General features: G+C 42.5%; 1 protein-coding gene across 5 annotated transcripts in view; it reads left to right on the top strand.

Moving 5' to 3' along the window:
• Positions 1–21,179, top strand: part of FAM20B (FAM20B glycosaminoglycan xylosylkinase) — a 30,012-nt gene extending 8,833 nt beyond the window's left edge. For 3 of the 5 annotated variants that reach the window (XM_075156861.1, XM_075156862.1, XM_075156860.1), the window contains exons 2-8: positions 150–681; positions 3,439–3,525; positions 5,968–6,077; positions 8,303–8,474; positions 11,186–11,377; positions 13,704–13,763; positions 15,537–15,807. In XM_075156861.1, the coding sequence (XP_075012962.1) occupies positions 305–681; positions 3,439–3,525; positions 5,968–6,077; positions 8,303–8,474; positions 11,186–11,377; positions 13,704–13,763; positions 15,537–15,768 (1,230 nt within the window). In that variant the 5' untranslated portion in view covers positions 150–304 and the 3' untranslated portion in view covers positions 15,769–15,807. Of the gene's footprint in view, positions 1–149; positions 682–3,438; positions 3,526–5,967; positions 6,078–8,302; positions 8,475–11,185; positions 11,378–13,703; positions 13,764–14,891; positions 15,153–15,536; positions 15,808–21,120 lie in introns of those variants that run through there. The other 2 variants (XR_012674567.1, XM_075156863.1) reach the window with 2 other exon arrangements.
• The last annotated feature ends 272 nt before the right edge of the window (positions 21,180–21,451 follow it).

Raw genomic sequence — 21,451 nt, 5'->3', positions numbered from 1 at the left:
TAGTTGCCGGCTGGGGTTAAGCCATGACAGACTTTAGGGTGTAAGTGTACATAAATGCAAACTGATGTTCCAAGAATAAACTTGATTTTGAGTTTGGTGGGATCTGCAGGAAGGCAGTTTTGTAAGTTTGTGGTTTTTTTTATTTTTAGGGGTACCAGAAGATGCTTCAGTGGTGATAACCTCTTTCACAATGCAAGTTATGAATGAAATTCAGTAACTAACATCCCCTTCCTCACCCTGATCTCCGATAGACTTCCTGTAACGCTTGGAAGAAAGGGTCAGGGGAGAAGGGTTGAAGGTCACCATGAAGCTAAAGCAGCGAGTTGTGTTGTTGGCCATCCTTCTTGTCATCTTCATTTTCACAAAAGTTTTCCTCATTGACAACTTGGACACCTCAGCTGCCAACCGGGAGGACCAGCGCGCCTTTCACCGTATGATGGCAAGCCTCCATGTAGAACTGGACCCCCGACTTGACCATACGTTGCAGTCCCCTTGGGAGATTGCAGCCCAATGGGTGGTGCCCCGGGAGGTGTATCCCGAGGAGACGCCCGAGCTAGGGGCTGTTATGCATGCCATGACAACAAAGAAAATAATAAAAGCTGATGTGGGATACAAAGGGACCCAACTGAAAGCTTTGCTAATACTTGAAGGAGGACAGAAGGTTGTCTTCAAACCCAAGAGGTAAATACTGCCTTCAGTGACTGAATTAATAAGTACTTTATCTTTTTTTTTTTTATCTCCGTGTTGTTGTATTAATCTTTAAGTTACAAATTTACACGTAAATGGACAGGCCGCTCTGTTATTTGCGAGACAGACAGTACAGAGCCTTGCCGGTCCTCTAGTAACATTAGGTTGCTGTGCCAGCTGTCTCTCAGGCTGTATAGCTTTGATGCTCGAAACAACCTGTCTTTAGGTTAAAAGAATAATCACTGTGTTCAGTCCTGAGGGAACGTTGGTTAAACCTGATGCTTCTGAGCAGTATCTTCCCGAGTGTGGAGGTGCAGGTTCTGGCAGCATGGAGACAAGTCTTGCCTACTCTTTCTGAGTAAGGGTCATGTCAAACTGCCATGAGAGAATGCAGTTCAAGAACAGGGAAGGAATGAAAGTTGACAGTGGTCTTAAAAGTAGATCTGGGTGTCTGGTGTAGCTACATGAAGACTGTAAAAATGGCTTCGTAGGTCAGAGTGAAAGCCCCCGGGTTTCCTGTCTGCCCATAGTGAATACTGGAGGAGCAATGTAAGAATGGGCGGGTAGCGATACTTCCTTGGTATGGTCTCTGTTTACGGTGATCCACAGGGAAATTTGACATGATTGAACATTTACGAAGAGTCTTGTGCACGTCTGTAAAGCTTTTTGAACTGTTTGCCTTCGGGGGAAAAGGAGAAGAAAAGTAGGTGTAAAAAAAGTAAGGCAGGTGTGTTTTATGGGAGAGCACTGCAAATGTAAAGTGTTGTCATCACGGAATGAGTACATCTCTCTCCAAAGGATATTGGATTGAGCAAGCATGAAGTTTTTCTGTCATGTTAATGGATGATTAGAAAATGAGGAAAAAAATCTGCCCTCCACTTCTGGAATTCCCAGCCCTGTTTCTGTATGGTCAATTACTGGTCTGGCTGGAGCTTCACTGTGGGGCTGGGCTGTGTTTAAACAGTGTGAACCTTTCACACAGAAGTCTTGGTGGTACGGCAGGCGGCTCGTCCAGTAAATGCAGTAACAAGACGTGACATTTCTATAGTGCTTTCTGTATAAGTGAGTGCTGTAAAGTGTTTCACCAAGCATTAAATTACATTCCCATAATGGAATGTCTGTGCAGGCGAACACAGTGACTATGCTCCATCAAGGACACGTGCAGCTGGGACTGTTTATAGGAGTGCTAGACAGTTTATAGGAGTGCTAGACAGTATGGCCCTAGCCATACTGGTAAGACCCGTGTTCTGTTTGTGACTGCTGAATAGCTAGGCTTGTAGGCAGTGTCTTGTTCTGTCATTGCAAGATGGTCTCTTTAACTAGCTTTTGACCTGAAAGGTATGTGAAAGGTACTGCTAAAAACCATCTTGAGAAAACTTAGTGGTTGGGGAAGAATAATTCTCTTGTTTTGCACCTTTGCTCTAGAAAGGACTAGATGCCTACTGTGCATGGAAGCAAGAAGTTGGGTGTGTTTTACCAATAAGTTTTAGCTCTGCAGCTTTCAAAACGTGACCATGTTTTCAAAAGCCTGCTGTAAGTACATGCAAAAGACCTGACTCCCAGGAGGTGTTCTGAGGATTAGCTCTCTCATTTCAAAATTAGTTGAAATCCAGCTTAAGTTATTAGTGATTAATAGTTGCTACCATCACATGCCAGTGGTAATGTGAAATAAGGTGCTTGTTTGGAGTAAGTTCCAGTTAGGCAAGAATCTGTCAAATCCTCCTCCCAAAAACTCCATACCATCCCGCACTGGTTAATTCAGCTGCCTTGCCGAGAAGTTAAAGCATTTGCTCAGGCCGATGAAATGGACTGTTGTCTCACCCCAGGTCTTCTCTGAGCAGGGTTAAAACATCAAAGTAGAGCATGGTGGCTTCTCTTACACTGTTGCTGCTATTGCTTGAACCCCGAGTCTGCTGGAAATAATCCAGTTTACGCAATTTGATACATAGATGGAAGTGAAAAAATAGGTAATCTAATTTGGCCTTGCTTTATTTGAAAACTTATTGCATTTCACCCATTTGCTTGGTATTGATTGTGGTATTGTATGCTCATCTGAAGCATGTTTCTTAAGCAGTATCTCGACCTGATTCAAATGTCATCAATCTCGGAAATTCGGGTTTGCCTTGACTATTGAAGTAACATCTATTTTTAAAAAAAAAACAAAGCACTTCACCAAAATATACCATTGTTGCTGTAATGAGTGTCTAATTTCTATTTCTTGCTGTTCATTATGTCTTTTCTCCACCAGAATGAAGAGTCTTTTTATATCCACTATTGTCCTGGGGTTCACACTTGCTGATCTCCTAGCTACTAAAGATTGCATTTGGCATTTCTTCCACAATATCAGATTGTATTTTCATGTTAATCCACAATCCGTTCTAACCCCAAAATTGTTTGTGGAGTTGCTGCTTTCCAGTATAAATAGCCCCCTGTTCTGTAGCTGGGTCTGTGCTCTTTGTTCTTAGATGTGACTTGGCATATGGTTAAATTAAAACTCATTAGTTTGAATGGGCACCACTTCCCAAGCTCTTGAGACCGCTGTACATTACTGACCTTTCCTCCTTATTTACTACTTCAGCAGGCTGTACACTATTTAATCTCATTAATAATTTTCCCTCTCCCATTGGCAATCATTTTGCAAGTGACCCAGAGTCTGTTTAACTTAGCACTGTTATTGCACTTGTTACTCTGAACAGCAGAGTTGATGGGAATCCTGCATGAATCACTTTATTTGACTTATTTCAATTACAGATATGCCAGGGATTATGTAGTGGAAGGAGAACCGTATGCTGGCTATGACAGACACAACGCAGAAGTGGCAGCCTTTCACTTGGATAGGTATGGAACTAATGGGTTTATCGTCTCTGGTAAATGCTTTTTCAGAGTGGGGGGGGAAAGAGGTCCCTTGAAGAATACACCTCAGATGTGAGCTATTTCTAAATCTGCCAATGTATCATATTGAAACCAAAAATAAAAATTATTAGCTTTTTTGTGAAACTTCATTTCGAGGATCTGTGCGAGATTCTAACATTTAAGATTTGTTTGAGAAATATGAAAAGGAGAATGAGCACAGAAACCACTGATATTTCATATTATACACAAGAAAGAGCTTAGCCGAATCCTGTGGAAGAGTCTGAAATGCTGAATGTATGTGCTAAGTTCATGTCCAGTATGCTAAAAAGTTAAGTCTAATGTCTAGGCTAACAATATAGTCTAGACTAAATATGAATCAATGCATCCTAAAGGAAAAGCAGCTATTCATATATTAATTGTATTTGGGGGTATCCAGGTGGTTTTGTGGACCTGAGCTGGAGGTGCAATTACCAGGGGAAAAAAAACCAAAGTTATGGGACATACAAAGAATGGGAGAGAAATTACCAAACACTGAATGTTGATAGTTATGAAATATGAGTTAAAGGTGCAGTTTCATCTAGAATAAATGAGCGCAGTCATGGTCTCCTCATTTAAAGAGGACCATGTTGGCACTGTGGAGGAGATTTTGGAAGATAATTAAACACGTGAAAAATTCTTGTATGAAGAGACTTAAAATCTTGGGAAAGGGTATCTTTTCCTTTCCTAATGCATAAATAAGAGGCTGGTCACTGTGACTGAATTCATAGGTGGTAAAAGATATGTTAGTCATAATCCACCTGTGGAACTCATTGCACAGGCAATGGAAATTAGTAATTCTAGTTGTGTAAAACCAGTTGTGTAATACCCATCGCTGTTGTTGCAATCTTTAGGTAGTGGGCCAAAATCAGGATATTTTAAGACCAAAAAAAAAAAAAGAAGGTATAGCCAGATGTCTGTTGTCTATTTGTGCTTTCAAGAAAAGTGCAGACTGGTGTTTCCCTGAAAAAGCAATCATCAAACATGGTAAAGCAACAACTCAAAGCCTCTTTCCAGTGTCCAAACCCCTCTTTCTTAGCTCTTCCTTGTTTTTTCTTTGGCTGTGTTTTGGTGCTTGTTTCTCTGGCCTTTCTCCTCTTTGTGGGTATGCACCTCTATATTCTTCAAGAATACCTAGCAGAAGCTGCCTGCCCACCTAACTTTAGCGTGTACTTTTATTTTGAATGGTGACAGGTACACGTTTTGTCCGAAGATGTTATTGTTTCATGAAGGACCTGAAAAATATCGCATGTTTACCACTAGTGGGGAGGCTGTGCTATCCAGGATATACTGGCCTTTCAGCTGTGGGCCTGAAAATACAGGGACAGGTTTTCCAGCTCTCTGCTTATTTACTTGGAACGCCTGCATTTTCTTAAGCTGTGCATAACTGTCTGTATTGGCTATGAATTTTGTCTTTATGTGTACATGATTTGTTCAGGCAGACTTTTTGTGTTGCCCTTTCTTAGAGGTATTTTATACTTATGGAAGGGGACTTACTCGTTTAATATCTTAAAAAAAATACTTTGCAGCTGTTAAGAGTGACTCTCCCAGTACTTCTGTGGAATGTAGATTGTCCCTTTTTCAGAAGGGAGAGTCCCTTTTCAGTCTTTTTTTCTGAGATGCAAAGACTACCAAAAGGGTATCAAAAGTACATTAAGAGAGTTGGGGCTGACGCTGTACTGATGTTTGTACTCCTCCTTTAAGCGTTAAAATTCCGTTACAAATACCCAAGTCATTTGTGGTCACAGAGCAAAGACTATGGCAGACATGGGAGTGGAGCCTGGATCTTGTGACTCTAAGTTTTATGATTATTCTTCCCACCTCTCTTTTTTTCCAGACACTTCAGGCTTTCAGTTTTGTTCTACCATTCTCTCTTCCCTTCTCTTCCCTCATGCCAAACAAAATAATTCCTAGATTGTTTAGTTTCAAGTATAATTGAATTGGGCTTAAACGTAACATTTTAATAGATAGTAATTCCCACAAATTGTAAATGATCTTTCCAGGTGATCAGCCCAAAGGCCATATGGTTACTGCTTCAGCCTGTAGACAGATGCCTTCAAGACAGATGACGGATATTTCTGGTATGAGGTCTGATTTCTGAGAGTTGGAGCATGGTGCATCCTGTGTTGCTCTGCTACAAATGCTCTAATAAAGGAGTGTCGCTGATGGCCTATAAAGCAGGTTTAACATCCAGGCACTTAAGAAAAATGAGTTTCCTTACTTTGCCTTGGAGAAGAGAGGAGGTTGCTGCAGGGTTCCAACTTTATTCTTTGGTCTCAGTCATCTCGGTTTCAGACAATGGCGCAGAGACTGTGGTTTGGTTTGGTTTTAATTTAGAGCTGCTGCCTATGTTGCAAATTCTCATGTCATGTTTTTTTCACCCCAAATCAGAATTCTGGGTTTCCGACGAGCTCCGCTGGTGGTTGGCAGGTTTGTCAATCTACGTACAGAGATCAAACCAGTTGCCACAGAGCAGCTTCTGGGTACCTTCATGACTGTGGGTAAGTGGATTCCATGGATTGTGCAGCCCAGTAAAGAAAAATGTGTTTAATGGGGAAAAAGAGCTGTGGGAATCTGACACAGTTACAGAACAGTTAACTACGATACAGGAAGCTGGTAAATCTCTTTCTGTGCCGAGAGAGATCGTAACGCTTGTATAACCCCATTTGGCGGGGGAGGAGGACTTGGTTTTCTCCAAGCAGTTTTTCCTCTGTAACTTCTCTGTGTTCCCTCTTACTGCTGTTACAGATGGGATTTTTTTGAGTAAGAATTTTCTCTCTGCTGTCAGAGGTGCTTAGAAAAGTCTACGATTGGACCTGAAAGGAAAAAATGGAATTGTATTTAACATGAACACAGTGGTGCTTTGGGATAATTTATAGTCGGCTGGTGTTAGATGTTGTTTGTGCTACATCAGAGTCTGCTGAGCATTCATAACTAAATGTGTCAGAACTTCCGTATGTTGTTTACACTAATAATGCCGTGAAGGGCACTTAATGGGAATTATTCCTGTGAACTCCTACCAGGTGGTCATTAAACACCAAGAAATTACTTATGCTGCAGCCTTAACTCCTTCAGGCTTTCATAAAATATCCAATTATTACTCTTCTCCCCCCAATAAGAAGACTCTAGAGATGATTGTTCATTACAGCTGATAAATATGTGTGCCTGCGTGTATTTCTGTTACAAGCACTGTTGGAAGTCTCATCTACTAAGTTTGCGGAACACTTTCAGTTACAAGGTGTAACTTTCAGATGAGAGTAGCTCTGCCTTGCCAAACTCTTTTTGCATTCAGATTGGGTGTCTGCCTCAGGCAGACTTGACTTTTTCTAATTTCAGCCAAGATAACTAAGCAGTTTTCTAGCAGAAATGCTGACTTGAAAAGTATGGCTCCAGGAATTTTCATTGCCTTTCCTTAGATTCCTTGGAACCGCCTGTTCTGCAGAGCATGAACCAAGAAACGGGTGCATCTGGCGAGAAGGTTGTGATCTCTTGTCAACCCAAATTTGACCAAGTTTCTGAGGTTTTGAAGAGAAGATAATTCCTGCATACTCGGTGCAGATTTGCTAGAGTTGCAGCTAGAATCTCAAAGAATTCTGTCTCTTGCTAGACTGCTGCAGGCCATGGATAGGAAGAGAGACTTGCAGGGCTTTCCATACAAATAAGAGATCTGATCTGCTGCAAGCTCTGTGTTGTAAATGATCATCTCTGATGTCCTCGAGCTGTCCGACTGGGGTACTAGGAGCACAAGAGCCGGGTCTGGATGGAGGACTGCAAAGGAGTGCTGGCTGGCTAAGGAATTGCGATGTGGGCTTTGGGCTCGTGGTGTAAGGATGGCAAGTGAAAACCACATCTCTCAGTGAGCTGGGCCTGGTTTGGGGAGGCTGGAGGATGTTGGATGTAGGGCCAAAGGAGGAAAGGACAGGGAATAAGTGGAATCCTAAGGAAGTGAGACATAGTTGGAGAGTATTTTGGAAGAACATCTGTGAGTATGGAACTGGAATTGACTTGGCAAGAGTCGAGTGAAGGCAGGTTAGAAGGGAGAAACAGAAAAGGTTAAGCTAAAAATGTTAATCTAGGCTATGTAGATTACTGTACACTACAGGCTACATAGGCCTTAATGACTAAAGACGGCAGGGTTTCATTGTTCCTCTCCTGGCAGAAGACACGCATGAGACTTTTGACAGATCTGCGTTCCTAGGTCATGTAAGAATGACAGCTCCTTTGTGTTTCCCCTGCTGAGTCAGCTCAAGTAACTGAGACGTGTGACAGGTCTCAGGGCTCCAAATCCATTTGAGTTCTGCTTAGTCTTTTTTCACTTGTCTCTTTTTGGTCTACTTTTTCAAAAAAGTGAGAAATCTGACACATGAAGTGTGAAATTTAAAAAACAAGGAGTGCTAAGTTTGCAAAGTCAAGGTCCTAAGGACTAGGAAGGGATCAAAAAAATTGTTGATAGTGCAATGTTGCATTAATTCTCAGTGTGATAAAAACATTAGAAAATATAATTACTCTCTCCGATGAATATTAGTCTTTAATGTTGCTTTGAATGAATAGATGTGTGTTTAATCTCTTGAGCCTCTCCCTCTCAGAGGTAGAAAGCATGAGATCAAGTGCAGTGAAATCTTATTGCAGGGAAGGCTCTGCTGCAACAGTGTGCTCCCGAATTTCAGCTGGCATCCCTTGGATTAAGTTCTGCTCTTTTGATACCTCTTTATTACGTTTTTTTAAGGTAATAACACTTGCTTCTATGGGAAGTGCTACTATTGTCGGGAAACAGAACCAGCTTGTGCAGACGGGGACATCATGGAGGGGTCAGTGACCCTGTGGCTACCAGATGTCTGGCCTCTTCAGAAGCATCGGCACCCATGGGGTAGGACTTACCGTGAAGGCAAACTTGCCAGGTATGAGAACATGATAGGGTTATTCTTCACACATGATAATTTGAACTAGAATTACCCTTGCAATATGTGGCTAATTAAGGAGCAAGTGTTGTCAAAACCTAGAGTTTTGCCGGCAGCTTTCTTGATACGACACTAGAAGTCAAGAAGTCTAGGATGAGATTTAAATGAAAATGAGGAAGAAAGAAATCTTCATTGTTTTCCACGATACTAAGTGCTGTCCTTTTTCTACTTCTTGCCTGGAGCATAACTCCACCATACAATCACTCCAGTCTCTGAAAATCTTGGCCCTGGGCAAACCAAGACTCTTCTCTCATGCCTCTAGACCTTCTTTTGACACCCTGCCTCTCTGTGGCCCTCTAAAATACAGTAGCACTGTGCTGTTTTCTGCCAGACCTGATTTCACGGTCCTTGTAGTTCATTTCAAAAGTTGTGGAGCTGGTTTAGCTTAACTAGGTAGGCACTGAGAAGTTGTTCTTTGCTTTGAATACTGTCAGTATTTGGTTACCATGCTCAGCATCTAAAGAATGCTTTCAGAGGAGGACAAACACGGGATCTAGCAATCTTGTACAACAGATGTACCATGTCTGAGTATTTGGGTTGGAGATGTTTTTGCCATGACCAGAGCAGATGATTTCAAACTTAGTAAGTTTTCGAAGTCTGCGTCCTGGACAGGAGATTAGAAAGAGATTTTTAGTCCTTGATCTAAAATATCCATTGATTTCCAATGATGTGATTGTTCTCAGAAAGAATCTCTTCCAGAGGCTTCATTGAATTGTTTTAGAGTATTAAATATACAGTTTGATTTTTGAGCAGCGGATGTTGTCTCCTTTTCAACAGGTCAAAATCAGCTGTATTTAGTAAATTGCATTAATGAATTGACTGAATTCCTTGGAGGTGTTTCTTGGAGACTGTTTTTCATCATAAACTGCCTGCTTATACAGGAGTTTACCCTGATACCTACGGTGATTTGATATTTGCTGTATCTTAAACTTACTTGCTCTTGCCTCGTTCAGATGGGATTGCATGGTTCTGTTGTTTTGTACCTTGTCATGTTGCGCTTTTCACTTTGAGAGCATCAGGAGAATGAAATGTTCTAGATGTCATGCTCTCCTTTTTCTGTGTCTGGTAATTATGGAAAAATAACTCTGTAGGAATTTTTTTCCTGATCTAGCTGCTTCTACTCTGTCCTGAGTTGACCTTTTGAACATAATTCATATAGTCACATTAGGGTACATAATTTTTAATGGACATGTAATAGATAAAATCCCTGACCTTCGAAGTCCTATGCTAATGCGATATAAATGATCAGAAATAAAGGTCTGTCCTGAAAGAGTGAGTGAAAGATGAGAAGAGAGAGCATAGTATATCTGAAGAATTGTTGCAAGGAGATTAAGTACTCATCTAAAGTAAAATGAGAGAAAGAGAGACACTTGAGGGAGAGAGGGGTGTAGCATAAAAGAAATGTATCCAGTACAAGGAGGAGTACCTTCCGAGACTTTTGCCTTGTGGGTTTGTGCTGTAAGTTGAATGTGAGTTGGAGCTTGATGCAGAAGAAGGAGGGACCTAGAGACAGCATTTGAGGGGTGTGTGTGACATGTTAACAAAAACATTGAGAAGATAAAATTTTGGCCACTCTGATTTGGATAACTGGAGAAAAGATGGGATATTGGGAGCTTAGGCTGCAGACCTCTGGAAGATGAGGTGGGGTATGTGGCAGTTCTAGCAGTTAAATTCTGATCTTCTCCCTGCTTTTATAATTCTCTGCAATTTTGAGCCTGTCAGTGAGTCTCTCCAGCATGTGTTTGCTCCATTTCTGTTTACAGTTCACAGATGGTTTAAGGCATTTCCAACTTAACTGCTGTTTCGTGAAGGATTGTTTCAGTCCTTACATGGAAGACATTATAGATGTACTTGTTATTTAGGTTGACAGATGGAGAGGAAATACACCGGAGATTTGGCTGTTTTGGTGGTGGTGTTGAATAGCTTTGAAAACTATACAGAAGAAAATGAGAAAATTTAAAATGCTAGCTTTGGAGAATGGAGACATGACATCCATGTTATAAGACCACAAGTACACGCCTAGGTTATGCGTAGAAGGAGAGGAGAGAAAAGGGCAACTTGAAATCTTGCCATTGGAGAAGAAGGTGAGAGGCTCTGCAAGGAAAGTGGGGAGGAAAGAGACAACTGTGAGTCAAGGAGAATGCGCACGTAGGAGGCACTTCTCCTCGGGACAGAGGAGGTCATTAGTAACCACGAGGAGGTTATTTGCATTAGAAAGAAAAAATGAAGAGGATCGCTGGAAGGCAAGACTGATGGAAGCAGGTCAAGGCAATAGAAATAGACACAGTACTTGAAGTCCTCCGTTAGGAAATGAAGGGAGACAAGTCACGGTGGTAATCTTGCCGTGAGGCAGCCTGACCACTGCTGAGTCGGGAGCAGTGAGGAAGCAAACTCTGGCCTTGTTTTCTGTAGGAAGATGGATGTGTAACCTTGCACTGAGACTATAGCTTGCTCCATATGCTAGGGTGTTAATACAGGATTTACTCTTTTAATAAAACACTTTAGCTCTTTCTTCTTTATATAGCCTTGACTGCTGCGCTCACCTTTTCTTTACGCACTCATAAGTGAATAAAGGGGCAGCTATAAATACCGTTGGTGTGCAATGATGGAGTGTTCCTTGATTTGATTTGTTTCCTCTTGACTGCCTACAGGTGGGAGTATGACGAAAGCTATTGTGATGCTGTGAAGAAGACTTCACCCTATGACTCGGGCCCCCGTCTCCTTGATATCATTGACACCGCCATCTTTGACTATTTGATTGGGAATGCTGACCGGCATCACTATGAGAGTTTCCAGGATGACGAAGGAGCCAGTATGCTCATCCTCTTGGATAATGCCAAAAGGTAAGGGAAATCCTGGTGGCCAGGCATTGGTGAGCACACATTTATCTGCTCTGTATGTTGCTGTTTTCTCTCACTAATTTTTTCATTAATACCTTTTTTGCTAAAAATGCAAAGCTTTCCTTCTTATCAGAAATTACTCACCAAATATTAGGGTCTTTCAAAAGCCATGATGCTTACTCTGTGCTCTAGGTACTATGACTGCTTTGGGCAAAGTCTTACTCAAACTACAGAAACGCCCAAATTAGCACAGTATGACCTTTTTTCCCCCAAGCAACTTTCAAAGGTTTGCTTGCGTCTCTCCTCCTATGCCCAGAAAAGCCTCTCCCTTTTATGCTTTTAATTAATGGAAGATTAAAAAGTTACGATTTATTATTTACCAGTGAGTATTAGTGAGTGCCGTAGTAAAAGTAGATCTTTTCAAAACGTGGCTCTGAATAATTTGGCATTCCCTGCCTTCTGGATCTGTCTGCTCTGGCTTTAAAATGTTAAAAGTTTAAGATGGAGATAGAACTGATAGTGAGAGCAAAATATGGTGATGTCCTGAGTGTGGACATTAACTCGTACCAAATCAAAAATTAAGCATGTGGTAACTGATAGGAATTGATGAGAAGTCCTTCTTGAGGCCAAACTTTTACTATTAAGCATGTGTGTTTAAAATGTGAGTTGTTCAATCTTTGCTATAGTTTTTGTATGTTGGCTGGTATAGTTTCAGTTTAAAATCCTATTGACGATACAGCCTTGTTTAAATCATAACAACTTGCTTATTTTTTCTTAAAAACAAATATAACCTATTCCACTTTCTCGTGATTTGGCCCGGAGACTCCCGAGTTTTTTTTCTGATGGGCACTACCATCTGCAGTGGCAGTGAGTTTCCCCTTGTGCGGATGGACCAGCTTCTGATGGTTAGCTCTGGCCGTTCCTGGGCCAGGCTCTGCTCTGCAGTGGCTTTGCATACCACTTGTACAAAGTGTACACAGCCGTTGAGACCTCTGGACAGATCCTTGGAAGGCTTGGGGTTACCATTTCTTCCCCCGTTTGCCTTTTGTACAGTGGGTTCCTTCTTTCCTTCCTTCCTTTGTTTCTAATGTGTCTGCAGTGGCTGTGTTGAGTATTTGGTCTTTACGCATCAGCCTGCTCAGTAACGCTCCTTCAGTTATGTCAGCAGGATGCATTCCACCTGGGGACTGCCTAATTATTGCTGCTTTCGGACTGCTTTAGGTGAATTTGGCAAAAATTGTCTTTCTATAATGCTCTGGCAATGTGCTAGGAGGAAATTAGTGTCTTAGTCACTGGAAGTGAATATGATAGTTGAAGGTCATGTCAGACCTTTCATTATGGTATGTGCTTATAACGTGAAAACATTTCCGGTGGGGCTTTGCAGGCCCAGAAGTAAATTGTTTTCTTGAAAGCTTAAGTAAAGTTCTTTCAGCTCCTTTGAGATAAGGGGTAGAGGGACAGTTTTTTCATAGAATATCTCAAGTTGGAAGGGTCCCATAAGGATCGTCAAGTCCAACTCCCTGCTCCTCGCAGGACTGCCTAAGACTAAACCATATGACTAAGAGCATTGTCCAGACGTTCCTTGGTGCCATGACCACTTCCCTGGGGAGCTTATTCCAGTTTTAAAGCTACTAATAACAGAATTATTTGAGCAGAGTAATGCCAAACTTCTAGAGTAAGTTATCTTTATTGAGGGGAAAGTTCTTTGTTGAATACAGCTTTGTTGTATTATGAGGGAGGTGAAACTATTTTAAAAAAAAAAAAAAAGCATGTGTTCAGGTGAAGCTTGAAATAATATGAAATCTTTTTGGCAGGCCTCCCTTAGAAAGTGTGATCATGAAATGTTAAAGTGTTTTTTTCAACCTTGTTTGTTGAACTGTTAATCTAAGCTTGGCCATCTAAAACAGCACGTGGCTGCTATTTTGTTCATGCCCTGTCCAGCTGTGTCAGACAGGCAAAGCTCCCACTCTCTATGTCCAGAATACCAATTATTCCAGTCCAGAATACCAATTATTCCCTTCCCCTGCTTCACGAGATGAGCTCAATTTCTAAACTCCTCTGAAGTTCGTTTCTAAGGTGCCTTGGTGTGATAAAGAACTAGGTACGCTAGCGTTGCTTCCGTTTACCTGGTACATCAGCTGATGCTTTTGAGAGTTATCTCTGTAATTGGTCATGGCCTGTTTATATTTTAATCTAAATGATTTGATCTGTTTGAGCATGAAATTGCCTAGTATTGATTTTTTTTTTTTTAATTCTTTACGAATCTATTGATGTTGAGAACAACATTAGGAGTTCAAGTGGTTCACTTGGTTTTAATTTTGCTTTTCAGCTTTGGAAACCCTGCCCTGGATGAAAGAAGCATCTTGGCTCCTCTTTATCAATGCTGCATGTAAGTGAAACGCAGGGATGCTGTTCACTTTACTTACGCAATTGCTGTCCTTAGGTTTGCAATATAATTAAGTTTGAAGCCTTCTGGCAACCTGAAAAGGTTCACTTGGGTACATAGTGCTTTACTTTTTTGAGGTACTATGTTTGATGCATTGTCACTGCTCAAGAAGCTGAGAAATACATTTTTATTAAGGTAGTAAATCAGACAGTAGACTGTAGGAAGTAGTCTCGCCTCCAGGTCAGTGGTTCAAATCTACCCGTAGTCAGTATGACAGGTACTTTGCATCTGCAGCTGCCTGCATCCAGCTCCTGCCGAATAAAAGCTCACATCACAGTTTGAGTTCTCCCTGACAGGAGCGAAGGACTCAGCGTGTCTGGCAACTTAACTACCTTCATTTCCAAATGTTCTTTCTAAACAAGACTGCAGCACTGCTCAGGGTGCTTCTTTTAAAGTGAAGTTTGTATGTTTTTTGCAGGATTTTGTTTCTGCTTTGGCCTTGTGAGCTGTGTTTTTCTTCGTTTTATTTTTAGAGGCTGTGACTTGTTGATTTCTGTTTTCTGTGGCCGCTCTCTCACCAGGCCATTGCTACTTCTCATTAACAAATAGATAGAAGTACCAGGAAGAAAAGTACTGATATATCCGTTTCCTGCCTCTGTTACTTCAAGATAATTCCTTTAAGCCTTCCAAATCAAGCATTTAGTTGAGAGTTCCTTGAGCCTGCCCTTGGAGGGTTCTGTCTCCCAGATTCCTTGGAGTCTGTGAAACCTGGGAACTCTGCAGAAGGCCTGAGCTCTCACCCCCTGTTTGTGCTAAGCAAGGCTCTATGCATGCTGCAGTACACCTGGCCTACGTTCTGCAAGGTTCTTGCAGAATCCATGTGGAGAATCATTAAAGTAAATTAATTTCAAATTCTTTAGTTTTCCTACATTGATTTGAAATGCATTTTTGATTTCTTGTTTTATGAGGATCTTTTGGAGTCTTTCTCATCTAGATTCTCCCAAATGCAACCACAAGAGAAGTTTATCTATGTAAGAGACTTTGCAGTTTCCTGCTTTTCAGGTATTCTTTCCTTCTGATACCAGGCAAATGCTATATAAGAAGTCATATGTATAATTGTTTTAACTATAGGTTTGTAACAACACTTATATTGCTGGTTTCTTTGGAGGCCATCAAAAGCCAAGAGTTTAGATCAGTGGTGCTGAAACGCAAAAGTTGGGGGGAGAATCCCAAGAGACTTCACAGAACAAGACAGTTCAGATGGGCTGACATGAACAAATGCAATGGCCAGTGAAGCAGAAAGATCACTGCTGTGTTCACTTTCTGTGGAAGTTCAGTCGATTGACTTGTGTCCTTTGTGATTAATTGCTGGTCGGCGATGCTCTTCTTGAGGTGACGTGAGTTTTGTTTTTGAATTAACAGCCAGACTGTTAATTTTCTTTCCTTTTCTTTCCTTTTCAAACTCTGTCCGGGAGGCCTCAGGACGGAAGAACTTCCTTGCTAGCAGTTGAAAGTGTTCCTATATAACATAAGAATTACATCACATTAGATTCTTTCTTCATCACCTTCAGTTTTCAAGTTTCACTTAGGTATTGCATATAATAATTGCAGTTATACCTGGACCCTCCCATGCCAAATCCACTTTTGTAATAAGACTCCTTTGTTTGAATAAAATCATGATGTAACAGGCTCCCTCAAGAGGTTGGCTTTTGGTATTGCTGATGGGACTTTAGCTGGACAGTGCTATGATGGCATCTTTGTTTCTTTCTTTTGCAGCATCCGGGTTTCTACCTGGAACAGACTCAATTACCTGAAGAATGGAGTACTGAGGTCTGCCTTAAAAACTGCGATGTCGCATGACCCCATCTCACCCGTGCTTTCTGACCCTCATCTGGATGCCCTAGACCAGCGGCTTCTCAGCATTCTGGCTACAGTGAAGCAGTGCACAGACCAGTTTGGCCCAGATGTTGTGCTGGTGGAAGACAGGATGACACTCTCTCATTTGTAATTGTAGTGGAACACAGATGAAACTCCTTTTTTTTTTAAACAAACAAACAAACAAAAAAAGCGATAGAAAAACAGCACAATCAGTTCGGAAAGGCTGTGGCCAAGATGGACTGAAATGAACAGGAAAGGTTCCGAGCCAGAGAACCAGAGGTGACACTGGCTTTTACCTTGGGCTGACAGCAGTGAGAGGTGGGAAGTTGGAGCCTTGGACGGCTCAGTACCCGAAATGGCATCTTGGCCGTTGTGGTGTGTCCATTGCCGGCAGTGGACATTGCACTGGATAAAAATGGCTCTTGGTGTTGGTGGAAGTGTGTGGAATACAGACACTAATTTGTGGACTGAATCTAGAGGGGAAAAACGGAGATGAACAGTACGATCCTCTCCCCGTCTCTTCCCCACGTATACTCTTGCGAGTGTTTGTCTGATTCAGGGTTGTACGTAATCAGCTGTGAGCTGGTTAGGCATTTTACTGCTTCTTTAGAGAAAGAGGAAGTGGTGAATAAAATAATTATTAGACTGAAGAGTTGTGCCACCCCCCCGGGGGTGGGATGTTCTTCTGAATGCCATTAGGGGTGGGAGAGGGGACCTCTGCTGCTCAGTTGTCTTTTCCTCGGTAAAAGGCTGGGAAAGGGGTTTGCCTCGTATGTGATAACGCTTCAGTGTTTTCGCTGAAGTCCTATCGAAGATTTATCCACAGGGTTGGAGATTTAGGGGAGGACAGGGTGGTTATACAGCACTTGGTAATTAAGGGGTTAAAGTGAGTTTCCATGTGTCCTGTCACTGTTTTCCATTCATAAGGAATCTGAGTAGAGGAAATATCCTTGCAGTCCGGTGTCCATACTAACCAAATTTTCATTGTATTGTAGCTGAGAAGGAGGACAGAATCTGTCCTTGGGAGCAGGTTCCGTTAGCGAGGCCGTGCTGCTTACTGTATGCCCTATTTAATTTGGGGAATCCGGGCGTGTGGCACCGGCGAAAGAGAGGTGTATTGCTGGACTTCCCCAGTAGCCAACAGCCGTGGGCAAGGCCCTGAAGAGTAAAGAGAACCCTGAGCTGTGGTCTCTCCTCATCACCTCATACGGAGGGAGCTTCCTGCCGCTCGATGTTGGAGTCGCAGCTCAGTGCTGCTGTTTTGTGGAACACCAGCAGTTTTGCAGTCCCAACATCTACCTGGCCTGGCTTGTGGCTGAGCTCTGAAGCTGCGAGCACTTCCAGTAAGTTTTCTGCCTTCCCCAGCTGCTTCCTGCAACAGCCCCCACTGAGATGTTCTGGCTGGGGTGGTCATCCTGTCCTGGCTCCTAATGGTTTTGTCATAGATGGGGAGAGTCGGTGCAAGTGAGCTTTTCAGGGCGGACTTGTGGCACTGATCTTGTGCTAGTCCTGTCATCCTTCAGCACTGCGTCAGCCTGCGCTGCGGGTGAGCTTGTGGCCGTAAAACTTGTGGTAGGTCTGAATCTGTGTCTCCAGAAGGGAAGCAGCTTCATCGTTACGTTTCCAAATTTAACAGGTTTGCATGGATTTTCAGTTCAGACAGTATGGTCCTTAGAAGCAAGGAAGGAGCTCGCTTCCCAAAGTGATTATGTATTATTGAACTTGTGAGCAAGAGCAGCAAAATGTTAGTTTAAGACCTTTTCCTTGATTTGTCTGTCAAAATCTTTCTAGCTCTGCAGTAGTGTGGCAGGCAGATAAAGAGCTGTTTCCTGTTCTTGCACCTGGTGCCATACCTGATCAAAGAGGTGTTAGCGAGCGAGTTTATTTTAAAAATAGTTTTATTTTGTTGAAGTCTTTTTGTCATTGCCTGAGCAGAGTATCTTGAAAGTAGAATGCAACTGTTTACCTGGAATTGAATTTTATGTTCTTCTAGATCTCTTCTGGACTTGGCCACGTCACAGACCCACCCCACAGTCAGGATGGGATGTGGAGTTAATTATTGGTGTTACTAGTCAGGACCGTAACGCACAGCCAATTTTTAGGACACTGGTGTTAAGCCGGTTTATTGCTGTACTCGATATAACACATGCTTTAGAAGGCGAGGTCCTTCGGTGAGTTTAACCCGCCGGCGTGGACTGTGCCTTGCAGGTTCTCTTAGGGCAGCTGGAGGCGCGCGGGGACTGCCCTGCTCCCTCGCGGCTGAGCTGGCCGGGCGCTGGGCTGGCAGTCAGATTTCGGCGCTCGAGCGAGGCAGTGTTGGGAAGTACTGCGGGCAACGGCTAGGTGGTTAGGGAATGCTTTTCTTCTAAAGCAGAATAGATTCATACTGAGGCATTCTGGCATCAACTGTTTCCCAGAAAATTGAAGATGATTTACACAAAGGGGAGACGGTGAAGCACATGGTAGTGGCTTGTGGCATTTTTAAAAGCATGTTCTTCTCTTTGAGCTTAATCATGAGCACTTAATATTTTGGGAAGGATCTACCCAAATTTGAAGTTTTGATTTATATTTGATCGCTCTTGGTCATTTACATTTGATTTAATAACGGATTCCAAAAAGAAGTCTTTGTGTCTTATGAAATGAAATTAGTGTTCAGGGCTTATGTGTTGCTTGTTCACGGGGCTCTAAGCTGAAGCTTTTGTCATCAGATGGAACCTAGGGATAAGTTTTCCCCCAGTGTGAATGTCAAACATTTAAAGCACTGTATTGGTTTAATTGTAAACAAAGGGCATCATCAGTAGGAGGAAGCAAGAAACGGTTGCTTTTTTTCTTCTTTTTTTTGTCATGTTGATGCTTCTGGTCACTGTAAACACTGCTGGAGCTTGGTGTTCTGCAGCAGGAAAGAAGAATAAATTCCTCTCTTACCCAAAAGCAGGAAGATCGGATGTTGGCCTTGTGATAATCTCTGGCATTTTGGCAGTGATTGTTGTTTTGCTTGAATACAGAACCCTGAGAAATTTTCAATTGTAACCATTGCAAAGGAAATAAGAAGCAGCACCCCCATGCAAACGGGGTCTGCTTGAATCTCTGAAAAATAGCGTCACAGAGGCAGGTGCTATGCTCTGTCGATGAGGTTTTCATGACACCTTCTAATTCTTGTTCACTGTGCACACTGATTCACTGGCTCCAGATGTTACAAAATGGTTGTGTTGCAGATATTAGTAATATCAGAGCGCTTGAAGCACAGAAATCAAGAACGAATTAAAAAGAGAGCATCATCGGCCATCTGCTATCTATCTCCTCCTTCCTAAGTCAGCAGTAGGGCTAGAGGAGACGCTGAAGTTGGCTCCTCTTCCAGCAGCTAATGAACTGGAGTGTGTCTTGCCAAACAAACTTCAACTGAAAAATACTAATTTATTAAGAAGGTAATTTATTTGCTGCGGCAGCTGGAGCAAGATGCTTGAAACGGACACCCCTCTCGGAGCTGTCAGAGGATTGCCCCTGGGAGCAGCTACACAAATGGAGGTTGCTAATAAGAAAACAGAATGCAATCATGACTTTCTACTTGTATCCCCCAGGGTCAGATTCCACATAAAGCAACATTGTGTGAATAAAGATTTTAATAAAGCAACATTGATGGATTGTTTAAGTCTCTCTCTCTCTCCCCCCCCCCCCGTCTCTCTTTCTCTCTCGTTCCAACGTGGTGGGCTGAATGTTTAAAGTGTTTTGCTACTGATGTTTCACGGTTATTTCTTCACTAATAGTTATCAATGGCATTTATTCCAGTCATGTATTTCCAAGAATGGGGTCAAGCGTGCAGGTTGTTTGCAAGAGCTTTGGTGGTAAGGAAAGATGGGTTTAAGAAGAGTATCCCAAAGTGATACAGAAGAAGAACACATCTAGCTTTAAGTGATCTTCAGAGAGCAAATATTTTTTGCTTTTGAAAGCGCATCCCATGGCCCTGCATCTGCCAGGCACCTAGGCTGATTTCTTGGTTGTGTCCCAGTAGGTTGGCTTTGTTATAGGGAGCGAGGGATGTATATTGAGTTGGCGAGAGATGTATATAGAGTTGGCAGGTGCTCATGGTTGGCATTTCTAGGCTTTTATTGAAGCCCTTTGATGAGATGGGGCAAGTAAACAGCTACCAAAATCTGTTCCCAGAGCGCAGGGATTTAATCTGCCTGTATCAGAGCTTGTTTTCTTAATAACCCACTGCAGTGAGTTTTGCAGAGGTAGGAGGTGATGCTCACGGCTCTGAATGTTGGGCATCTGGAAGCCAAGGAAGCCACCGAGAGCTGCTGCGTACTCCTGAGGACTGCGGGAGCTGCTGCCAGCCCCCATACGGCTCTTGGGGACAGGACACCACAAAACCACCAAGGCACCGTGGAAATGCGGGAATGATCTTTGCCTGGCCTGTAGCATCAGCGTGGTGGTGTGAAACGACCAAAGGCACCTGCGTTTTTTTAAACTAGAGTTTCTCGGTTGAAACTTTGGACTTCAGCATTGCTGAATTTTGTAAGAACTGGGTTTGGGGTTTTATTTTGGGCGTTTGCGGGGGGGAGGATGTTCTGGGTTTTTTTTGTCTTCTAGCATTGTGTGGTGACAATAATTTTTCATATCCTCCATCTCTATTTTTGAGGTGCCAATTTGCTCAGGGAGCAGGACAGGATTCTTGCTTGTGTATGAGCAGTTCAACAACTTGAGAATTTACAGTGTTTTTAAGTTTTGAAGGCTGAACTAGCTAGTTTTGAGAGCTGTTTTTACAAGCACTTTGTATTACTGCTAGGTAATTTTGGAGTGGTTGGCCTTAGTAACAGGGTGAGAATTCCTGTAACTGGAAGATTTTAAAGTGTTTTTGATTATGTAATGAGCATAATTTTATAGAAGAATGAACAGAAACAACTTTGAGCCAATGGAGAACCAAAGGGGTTTGAAAATTAGCACTTTGCCTGAATTTCTTTCAAATTCTTTCCCTACAAATTTGTATTGATTCTAAAAATTAGAGATAAAAAGTTCTTAGTTCATATATCCCAAGTTTGCTGGGGATATATGAGACTGGTGCTCTGTTGTTTTTTCTTTGTGGAGTCTCTCAATATTTTTAAGAGACTGGGGATAGGACTTTGTGGGGGTAAAAACCTAAAGGAAGGAGGGGAAAGGACTCCCCTTACATCCTTTATTCCAGATCTTCCTTTTATTTAGTCATCTAATCCATAGCTGTGTTACACTGAGCTCTGGAGAGAGACTCTCCTCCTCCTCTTGCCTTCCGTCAGAGTTCATCTATGGATCTGCAGAGGGAGTTGCTGCATGGAAACTGGAAAAACCATAGAAGGATGGATGCATGGCATTTCCCTGTCCAGCCTGTAGCATAAAATCCTGGATTGCAAGGTTCCCTCCGAGTGTTTGCTTGTACCGAGTTCTTAGGGGTGCTGAATAAGCCAGACACAACCACATTTCCGTGGTCCTGTTTTTTCTTTCTTTTTAGATGAAACCTGCATTGTAAGACCTGACTGGACCCGAGATCATGGATTTTTAATCGGGTGGTTGCTGCTCACCAGGACAGCTTTGGAATAACCAGCCGTGAGGTGAAAAGCCGTGCATCCTAGTATCATCTCTGGGGCCATGCAGAATCACTATAGTGATTCTGATCTGAATTTGAGATTCAGCAGAGGAAGCAAACAAAAAGAGGGGGATATAATCCCAGCAAGCTGGACGAGGGCGTTGACTGCTGCGCTTCCGAGCCCCATCCTTCCCAAGTCCGGTATAAGCGAGTTCTCAGTGCAGGGCACTAGGATCTTTTCCAGTCTCCTGCAGCT

The sequence above is a fragment of the Calonectris borealis genome, chromosome 8 (assembly GCF_964195595.1).
Source record: "Calonectris borealis chromosome 8, bCalBor7.hap1.2, whole genome shotgun sequence".
NCBI lineage: Eukaryota > Metazoa > Chordata > Aves > Procellariiformes > Procellariidae > Calonectris > Calonectris borealis.
Note: the sequence above shows the minus strand (reverse complement) of the source record. Positions and strands in the feature narration are given on the sequence as shown.